The 10,962-nt window shown below is 33.9% G+C and overlaps 1 protein-coding gene across 1 annotated transcript in view; it reads left to right on the plus strand.

Annotated features, from left to right (window-relative positions):
* LOC132730924 (uncharacterized) overlaps nucleotides 1-9,880 on the plus strand; it is a gene marked incomplete at its 3' end in the record, with an annotated part of 28,022 nt that extends 18,142 nt beyond the window's left edge. The window contains exons 6-14 of the mRNA XM_060717005.1: nucleotides 1,785-1,915; nucleotides 3,378-3,472; nucleotides 4,213-4,278; nucleotides 4,983-5,093; nucleotides 5,294-5,383; nucleotides 5,706-5,789; nucleotides 7,344-7,442; nucleotides 7,711-7,939; nucleotides 9,133-9,880. Of these exons, the coding sequence (XP_060572988.1) occupies nucleotides 1,785-1,915; nucleotides 3,378-3,472; nucleotides 4,213-4,278; nucleotides 4,983-5,093; nucleotides 5,294-5,383; nucleotides 5,706-5,789; nucleotides 7,344-7,442; nucleotides 7,711-7,939; nucleotides 9,133-9,880 (1,653 nt within the window). The remainder of the gene's footprint in view (nucleotides 1-1,784; nucleotides 1,916-3,377; nucleotides 3,473-4,212; nucleotides 4,279-4,982; nucleotides 5,094-5,293; nucleotides 5,384-5,705; nucleotides 5,790-7,343; nucleotides 7,443-7,710; nucleotides 7,940-9,132) is intronic.
* Nucleotides 9,881-10,962: the final 1,082 nt, after the last annotated feature.

Here is a 10,962-nt window from a genome sequence, read left to right on the forward strand (position 1 = left end):
TTTGTACGATGCATTTCAAGATCCCTTATGGATTGTTTCCAAACTGGACTCTATGGCGTCCATATAGTTTCATTCGCATCCTAGGTTGCCCTGTGATTGCATTTAAGTCGCACGTCCGATTATACGAACAAAGATTTTCACAGTATTATTTCATGTATATACAAAAGTTCATTGATTTTAGGAATAATTTGTTTCACAAAAAAACGTGAACAGATGTAATATGCTCATCTCTTTATTATTATAATGATCTTTTTTGCGCTTCTTATCATTATCCCGTCGGAAAACTCGTTCACACGAGAATTGAACACGAGGCGCGGACTTCTATGTAGTAACAGCTAGTTACTTAATCTTCGAAACTTGAAAATAAAAAAGAACAGTGCAAATCTGTAAAAAGTATTGAGTTTGACAAACGAGTAGCGCAATAAAAAAGAAATCGTCTTGTAACACGAGTGAGGGAGTTAGATTTATATGACCTAATATCACGTTCGTTCTCGCGCGATTACTATCATGTTTCCTAGAGTTAATGCTTAATAGCGGAAGGCAGACAAAAAGCCCTATCGGACAAAGTCCAACCGTCCTCAAAATAATTGGGCTGACAAAAGCCCTCTTATGAAAATTATTTTGATTTTATCTTTTTATTTTATACTGGTTAGAAGTTCATGAATACACAAATGCCCGATTGCAATGATGCCGCATATGTCTTAATATTTAACATTTGCAGTTAGATTATTCAAAGCGGGGCTATTTTATTGTCACATCCGTGTAATATGTGCCGAATGGCGGCTGTGGAAAGTCTCCCCGTACATTTAATCAATGATGTTATATTTTCGATACTTGAAGATCGTTCAGCGCGACATTATTGTTTTGAACACATGCTATGTGGTACTTTAAGTTTCTTCTTTTTGGCCATTTTTCAACTGGGTGGTACCAGCATTCCTACTTGAATACTGTATTATCACCCTTAGGATATGTTGCCTGCTTTTTAAATTTGTCTTTTGACGTCTTATCTGTGATATGCAGGCTTTATAACCTCAGAACCCCTTTCAAAATTCCATTTTATTTAGTTCCGCCCATTGTTTTCTGTTTAGGGCACAAGCATTCCTTTACTTGGGGACCATACGCCGCTTTTCATGGAATGGCACTACTGTGTCACATTGAAGGTTCCATGATAACCGCCGTATGAACACATTTGCGGATGGTTCTAAATTCAAAATGTCACCATTTTCGTGTAAAAAAATGAATTCTGCTTAAGCCGGTGCTAGGGGGCGTATACGATAACTTGCACCACTTTCCATTACCGTCCATGAACAGGCTCCATCAAACCGAGCCTGCAACATTTTCAACTTTGGCGTGTTAGACTTTCTTTATGCGTTCTGTTTTCACTATTTTAGTTTGAACAACATTAGCATTGCATTACATATATATTATCATATATTACATTAAATGAATCTCGAATCTCGAATATGAGGGCTTTATTCTGCCCTGAAATTTTCATGGGAGGACTTTTGTCGGCCCTTTCAATGCCGCCACAGCGCTTTTGTCCGCCCTGTCTTTTATGGATGGGAGGGCTTTTGTCTGAGATCGCTTTTGTCCTGTGCTCCTTTATAACATGCCTAATTTACATAATTATATCACAACTTTCTCCCCTCTCCTTTTGTTACCAAATTAAATTGAGTTAGATTAGAAGAGTGATCCGTCTAATTTGCTTTAGATTGTGAATGTTGTTAATTCAACGAAATAATTAGAATTACAATACTAACCGGTCATTTTTTCTTATTGTATAGATCTACAGTCAGACCTCATTAAATGACTTAAGTGGTCTGCAAAAGGAAGTTAAACCAATGGAGGGCATTTTGGACAACGGACACTTCCAGCAAGATTCTTCGAACATTTCGGAGAGGTATTCAATTAAACGGTAGGGTCTTCTCTGGGCTCCATCGTCCTTTGAATACGTTTTCAACATTCTGTCTGCTATTTTATAAATGTTTTGATGTTTCAAGGTTAAACATGCAGATCTTCTTTAACCCCTTCCCGCTGCATTTAAAAAATTAACTTGGCACAAATGATCACCATTATGAGACGATGTGGAGAGTACAACAATCAAGTCACTACTCTCAAGGTCAAAGTCACACACAAAGGTCCAATGTTAAAACATCTGTTGTTCATGTCTTCTCTATATCTTATAGTTACCTAGACCATGACGTAAACATTCAAACAATAAAGGAGTATCCATGAATGTATCTACCTTCTTAATACGTATTTACGAAGGTATCTACCTTCTTAATATGGAAGGTAATTGGAAAACTGAAACTGACTTTTGTAATGAGATAATGTGCTTATGATATGCACGGTCATGGTTGGTTAATGATCAAAAAGTACAAACTCTTATCCGCTGCAGAGTGGATTTAGTGGGCCTTCAGACTTTCTTGTTGTTTATGTTTTGAACTGTTTGCGATTGCAATTATGTTTGCGCTTGCCCAATTTCAAACAAGAGAATGTTACGAACGTCGAAACATTTTCGAATGGAGAGCAAATGCTGCCAGCAGGGGCAGATTAACACATTAACAATAAGAGTTTAAAGTCCTATGCTTCAGTTTCGGGTGTAACAAAGTAAAAACTGTGAAAAAGAATAATTTAAACTTTGCTTGATCTAATTATTGATAACAGAAGCATTTCAAGCGGAGCATTGGTATCGCCGAGTCCGTTTTACTGGCCCTTAAATTAATTGATTGATTGATTGATTGATTGATTGATCGATAGATTTATTTATGTTTGCTATTCCAGGTTATTTCTAGGACATAAATTTAATAAATAAATAAATAAATAAATAAATAAATAATAAATAAATTTTCTGTTTAACAGCCCTAATCATACTTGTAAGCATGTATATATAGGAATTTTAACTACAATATGTATTTCCTGTGTTGATAACGATGAAATTCGTACTGCGCAAAAGGTTATCATATTACACATTGAAGTAAATTTGTAAATTATTCATTAAGGGAATAAATATATGAGATGGCGTGTATGTGTGTAATCATGTTCATTATTAACATCATATAATTATTCATTTAGAGTTAATTAGAAATTAATAAAGGAAATTATCTTCTAGCATATTCTATACTGCAGTAGTGTAATTAAGAATAATTATTCTATATCTAATCAATTCTTAATTGTAAGTACATTTTCATAAGTAAAAGTAGTAGGTGACATTGTTGTAGTACTTGTTTTTTTTAAATAATAATAATCATCATAAAAATAATAATAACGATAATATATCAAGACGGATAGATAAATTCACAGCATATATTTATCACATAATTCTATTTTTCAAAAAGGTCAATGAAACGTAAATTGACAAAATCGATTACTTTCAGAGATGATTATGGTATGTCATACATCGGTGATAATGATTCATTTATTGATAAAAAGGGTTTTAGAAGCAAAATAACCTTAAAACCATTAGAATCATGTAAGTAACGAGACGGAATCAGTTTGTGTTATATTTGTATTCATTGGCTGTTGCCTATACTTATTGGCTGTCATGTATTATTTGGCAATATTGACCAAAAACTAATTAATTTTTGGGTGGTTTTCCGTTACTTTCCGTAGTTAGTGTAAGCATTTGTTTTTAATGCCTGCATTGTGTTTTCAATATCTAAGTCTGTGATAAAAATCAGGTTTCCTAAAGGGAAGACTTGTCAATGCTTAAAATACTAGATCACAGACAATGTTTTCAGAAATGAATGTTTATTTTCTATATATAGTTAAGGAATATTTATATATCAACTTTACAGCGTTGACAACAAAGAAATGTCACAAAAATTACCCACAATGATCATGATTGATCCAAGTGAGTGTGTAACTTTTAGGTAAACATAAATGACACTCAATGTATTAAATTTCTTATCTTTAAAAACACTTAACAGGAGTTTTCGTCTAAATTTGAGCATATTTAATTTAAAGACAGTTTGTTTTGACAAAAGTATTTTATTCAGGGCATCGGTTATAGCTTTGCATTTTCCCTTTCCTTAAACGTTTCACATGTTATATTATTTTATCAATTTTAACACTAAGCTTTAAATGTAAGGAATATACAGAAAGCAATGCTTACGCGAGTAAATATTTCATAACAATTCAAGTTAAGAAACGCATATTATTTAGATTTATGTCAGGTTGACGGTTTTTGTTTCTTTTCTTCTTTCTTTTTAGTTGAAAACAGTGAAGATGAAGTTTATGTTTCCAAAGAAACAACACCACAAAGTCTCTGCCAGAATAGTTAGAAAACGATTTTATTTGTTAATTTCCCTGAGTTAAATCAAATGTATTTCATAGAAAAATTCTCGAAATGATTGGAGCATTATGCAAATATGAATTTAATGCATGTTTTATCATCATAAAAATCACAAAAAAATAAAATAAATAAAAAAAACAAAGTGATCCCTCGGAAGCATTAAACACAACAAAATTACAAGAGAATTACAGACTCGGTTTGGTTGAGTCTGTACATGAGGGATAATGAATATGTGCAACATCCCTCACGCCCCCTAGCACCGGCTTGAGCGGTACTCAATTCTCAACACTTAATAATGCCGGTATCAATGACCCCGAAGGACCAGAAAAATATAACAACACTGAAGTGAAGTACGGGGCAGCTTTTTACGTTTATTGGGCGTCGTTGGCAGAGTGGTTAAGATCTTTGGCTTCACACCACTTGCCCCTAACCGCTGGTGGTTCGAATCCCGCCTGGGACTTTGGATTATTTCATGTAGGGAAGCTATCCAGCTAGCTTACAGAGAGTCAATGGTTCTACTTATGTGCACGTTCGTGCCTAAAATGATGCAAGGGCGGGCACCTGAGGTAGGTCTTACAACACCAGTCAAGCTGGACAGTCGCTGTATGACCTTAATTGATGTTGCGACATAAAACCCAACGGCAAATATAACATAAACAACTAATTACCTATATATACATTTTTTCAGATAATTCTGAATATGATGTAGATGATTGCCATAAAACAAAATCACCGAAATCCAACGAAACTGAAAGACAAATAGCTTTGGTATATCCATATGATGGAACAAAGAGTAATGGTATGTCAAAGTCTAAATTTGTACTATTTTATGCCATTTCAACGGTCTCCTCCTTTACAAGACAAAGATTTGTCGCACTGCAAAATCATTTAACGCAAAACTGTTTTAAAAACTATATAAGGAATTCATTTTGGCATTACAGTGTGTAAAACAATTCAGTTAGTTTCATCTTAATGATATGATTTATGTTGTATTTTAAGATTGCAAAGAGGTTGAACATACAGATGATGGATTACAACTTAGAACATGGGAAAGGATTCAGGTAGCTGGAGACTCTTACAATGTACAAGGTAAAGAATGAAATATATTTCTAAAGTATAGCTGGTAATTATGTGTTCTGCATTATGTTACAAACGGTGATAAAATACCCAAGACAAAATTAACAAAATTTAATGTCAATTGACAAGAACAAATTTTAAGAACGCTTAATTGTTCATAATTTTGATATTTATATAATTTGCAATATTCAAACTTTTTATTACTTAAGAAGTCACTTGTCGGAAATAACATTGCGTTAATAGTACGTGACATTTCGTATTGTTTTTATCATAACAACAAGCATAAAAAACACTGATAGGATTTGGATGTTTGTTTTCAATTTGGATATTGCAGAGGGCTCAGAAAACAAAAGCCAAGAAAACCAGTTATGTCCCGGAGCAGAAGACCAATCATTATCTCTCAAGGATCTCAATAAGGGTGAATAAACAGTTCTTATTATTGTGTGCTGCTGAAAAGTTCGAGTGACTGAACTTATTCAAAAATGTTTGATTGAAAAATGTTTAAATGTAATGATGGAAATGATATGCCAAAGCTACAATAGCCTTGTCGTATCTATGATTCATACATGTATATTACTGAGAATAAGAATTTTATGACATATAGTTTTTGAAAAGGCCGTCCATCTGACAGCTTTTTTCTGGTCCTCCGGCTTTGTCAATAATGAATGGAGTTTTGAAAAATAAGGTTGTGTTGCAGTTGCACATACATGTACAATTTGTCGCTTGAAAGACACAGATGTCTGTTTCATTTCTGAATGGATTATAAACACTTTGGTATAAACATTTGGAACATAATGACGTCGTGTTATACACATTTATCAGGTCCCCAGCTATCAATATCACGTTTGTAATTCCATAGTTACGATATAATTGTGTAAAGATGGCTGTGTCCGGTCCCTGTCTTTGTCACAAGAATATAAATTTTAAAATAATGATGGACAAATGTTTGACAGAGTTAAGTTTACAACGCAAACTTAATTTTGAAGGTTAAACGTCACGGTTTTACTTTAATTGAAAGGAAATAGTTCATAAAAGCGCATAACAATGATCTGCTAACAACTGTGCTTAGATATGTGGTGCTTTTCATCAGTGTGTAATGAGTGAGACAAGTTTGAAGCTTTAAGGTGAATATCACACTTACATTTAAAGGAACATTAATTGCCGTGTCAGGTCATTATGTCTGCCATTCATGAATCGATTTGAAAGGAATAGACAGATAGACGTGCATTTGTAGCCCATTAAGACGGCTTGCCTCGCACAAAATCAGGTAGACAGCTAAAAAGGCCAATGACATTTTTTTCATAATAACATTGAAGTTATGCATAATGAGATTTGGAAGAATGTTTAACTATAAATCAGGCGTCCCTGGTTCGAATCCGGACTGTGCAGGTCATTTTCATTGTGATTGATTACATAATTCTTCCTACGGTCATCTGCACTGTACTTCTGTTCTGGCATGTACAAAAGTAATAACATTCTCTTACGAAAGTGAAGGCATCTGCTATTGGTAAACTGCTTTACAGTCTGTGCAGGAACTATGCAATGGCTGAACTATGCTCCGGTGAATTCAAAAAGACTTCTTTTTCGGGATCCGGATTTTAAACTACAAAAACCACCACCACCGAGAATGTTAGGATACAGGGGACTTTGTCTGTTTCAAACAAGCTCTTGTTTTATATGATAATGATTGAGAACTGTTTAAGAAGTTATAATTAGTAACAAATATTTGTTGCTGACATTAAATACCGTCGCAATGGTCTTAAATGAATATTAACTTCTGAAAATAGGGTGTATTTGTGATAATAAAACACATTTGCACTATATGTTTATTCGTGTTTTAAAATAAGAAAATTATTGGAGGTAAGTCCGTTGCATGAAGAAAACATCTGAACAAAAGAAAAATCTATCAAGGCTTATTCTTTAATTTTCCGAAAATATTTTGTATTGTATCAATTTTTGTTTTTATTTTCAGATACCCCTGAAGTTCAAATAGACTGGACAAAAGTTTTCTTAAAGTTATCAAAATCGTTTTCTGCAACATGCTGGAAATTATTTGCATATGAATTACTCAGTAAGCCCGAATAACTTAAGTTTCTTTAAAAATTCGCCTCGACTTAGTTACACGCTAAAGTAATTTATATAACAGCATTTGTATGCAGCTATAAAATAGAGATTTTCTCGTCATACCGTTAAAATTGTTTTGTTGGCGATTGTCAAAAAATTTGTGTTGTCTTAAGAAACGAAAATTACAGAAATTTCTTTGACTATTTCATGTAGTATTATCTTATTTTATAATGTTCAATAAATAATGCTGTTAAATGTATTACATTTTACTGTAGGTAATTGCAAGAAGATGGCTAGAAGCGTTCATGATACAGTTGATGAAATTGAGTTAGAAGCAAGGAATCAGCATACAGCGGGTTGGGTCATTCATGCGTATTTAAAAGTATTCAATAAATGGCTTAACAATCTAGGAAACACAAGGGCAACCTTTGAACACATCAAAAATGCTGTTACAAGCGCCTTTGATGCAAAAGAGGATATAAAAATGGTTGAAAATATCGAAAGGTTTGATTTTTTTGTTTAATAGATATCACCGAATGTAAAAAAAAAATACAAAATAGATTCCGAAAAAACTTGTTAGATATACCATTTATATGAAATAAGGATCGAGTGTATGTTTTATTCTTAATTTATTCAATGAGTTGAATTATATTAAATATGGGTGTTTCTGCCTAGGATAATATATGATTATGACATCCATCTGAGGGAAGTGCTCAACCTAAACAACGCCTCGGTTGACAATATATTGTCAAGGGTGAACATTGTGGGATGTGGTGTTTATTCTATCATACCAAGCGAATCAAAATTCAGTAGGTTCAATATGATGATCTATTATCAATAAGAATCTACGGAGCCCTTAAGATGACATTTTCTTTACTTTTCCCCGGGACAACCTTTGAACACATCAAATGTCAAGCTCACAATGATTTTCATTTTTTTTAAACTCTATGTTCGGCCAAATACTTAAGTATATGATCTTGCTTGCTGTCCTCATTACTGCATGTAGATATCGTGATTGTTCATGGTTACTAGAAAGCCTCTTCAGATATTGTGATCAGTAGGTTGAATGTCAAGGTCACAGTGTACTTTAAACATTATAATACATTAAATTATTGACTTGAAAATTGAAATATGAATAGATGGCAGCTAGCTAGGAGTAGTGCATTGTCTAAGAACCATAACGCTATTTAGTCCGTTTTTTGTATTATATCCCTTTATTTAATTTTGGTCCAGAACATAACCTGATAACTATTTAAGACATTTATATGAATAGATGGAAACTTGGATGGAAATAAGTATTTCGTTATTATAAATTGATATTTTGTAAGGAATTAATATTTCGTAAAAACGAATTAATATTTCGTAAATACGAATTAATTTTTGTCAAACTTTTCATTGACGCACTTATGTTGTTACACTTAACTTAAGTGATAGACGCTATGTTTGTTGAAGGCATATGACAACATGCATAAAATAAACATGACTATGCCTTTACGTTTTTACGGAATCACAAAACAGTTTTATATGATAAATTTCGTGATTTTTTGTTCTTTTGAAATTTACTGAATATTTTTTTCGATGATGTCAATTACTATGAGAATTAATTTTTGATTTCTTTAAACCGGTCGGATTTTATAAATGATAAGGAAAAAATCTCTAAGTTTATAATGTGCATTTTTTTTATTTTTTTCCTTAAGGAACCCCCCAATGAAAGAGGCAACGCCAATGTGTTTCCCTATAGTCCCTTACAAATTAGACCGAACAATTGGCAGCAACTTTGCACATTCTCAACAGGTTATGACCTTACATGATGATGAAGTACAAGGCAACTCTAATTGCGCAAGAGGAATCCTTGTCAGTTCAAGTGAAACTCGTAGTTACGAATTGGCTCATTGCCCGTACTGTTCTAGGTATACTTCAAACGAAATATCCAATCGGGAGGAAACTTTAGTACAATTAAACAAAGCAAGTATTGCAACTAAAAACAATACTTATGATACAAGTATTACCGAGCAAATAAGAAAACGAAAGGAAGATCAATCAACTACTCAGCAAAATAAACGGATTGCATATGAAAAGTATATTATTGAAAATGCCAGACATAATCTGCTTTCAGATTCCATGCCAATTCGCCAAAATGATTATGACATGTTTATGGATTTTGTTATAGACCTTATTTCTAACGAATGTCATGTAAGCAAAGAAGGAGTATTATCCATTACATACGAAGGCTTCTGTAAAGCCCACCAAACAAAAACAAAGGAAAATGAAACCTTATATATAATAAAATCGGGAAAGACAAATCTTTGTATTGGAAAAGAGGTATTCGAGGATTTAGCTGTTTACGGTAATGTCGCACGACAAAAGCTGCTAAAACATTTGGATGAAAAGAAAATTGAATGTGATAACACCACGTTATTGTTCATCAAATTTGAACAAATGAAAGTATGATTTGATTTTTAGCTCACCAGAACCGAAGGTTCAGGGTGAGCTTTTAGTATCAAAAGGGGACAATCCGGCGTCCGGTGTAACGTTGTAAAGTGACCCCCATAGAATAATGACCCCCCGGTCATTATTTTATATAAAATAATGACCCCCCGGTCATTATTTTATATAAAGTATTGACTCCGCGGTCATTATATTATGACTGGGGGGTCATTATATTATGACTCCTCACACGTAGAAAAATGACCCCTCACGTAGAAATGTGACCCCCTATAGAATAAGGACCCCCCAATCCAAACCTTGACCTAACCTATCTAAGGTACACTTACACAACATAATTATCTTCATCCATAGACATCGGAGGAGTGATGGCACCCGTCCGTGCATGCGTCCATACTGCACGTTTTTTTTTTGACCGCAGTTAGATGGAATTGATCCAAGCTTCAGGGATTACCACTACCGATGCCTATTTGTGTGGAAAGAAAAAATGGTTAAAGTCTCCGACCGAGAATCACTTGCCCCTCACCGTTGTGAGTTCGACGCCTACCAGGGTCGTGTATGGGTGACAGGCATACAAACTGTGCGCTGCTCAGTTTATCATTTAAAACATGGGCGATGGACTGCATAGGAACGTTCCATCAACAAAATACGCAACTACTTGTTGTAATTTACGGCCTGTTTGAATATCAATCATCAAAAATATTTATAATCACAGAACTAGCTAGTTTTCAGGGGGCGAGGGTGGCTGGATTTCAATCTAGTATCGTTGGACTTCTTACCAGAACTCGTCTAATCCTGATCTGATGTAACATACTTCGATAGCTTCCTCGCCTGGGAATCGAATCTGGGCAACTGGATTAGGAGTCAACTATATAAACCTCTCTGCGATTGAAATCAAATAATTATTAATTATACAAGCAGAATCACTGTAAGTGCACTGTAAGTGACAAGTGTTTGTTAGTGGTTTGAATCATTTTCGTAGTCATCAAAGTTGTTTAGTGATTAAACGTCCCACACAGTTTAACTAATGGAACTAGCAATGATGAATAACTTAAAAATATTATCCCTTTTTTCTTTTCATC

Source organism: Ruditapes philippinarum, unplaced genomic scaffold (genome assembly GCF_026571515.1).
Source record: "Ruditapes philippinarum isolate M1 unplaced genomic scaffold, ASM2657151v2 ctg10968_1_1_1_1, whole genome shotgun sequence".
Classification (NCBI taxonomy): Eukaryota; Metazoa; Mollusca; class Bivalvia; order Venerida; family Veneridae; genus Ruditapes; species Ruditapes philippinarum.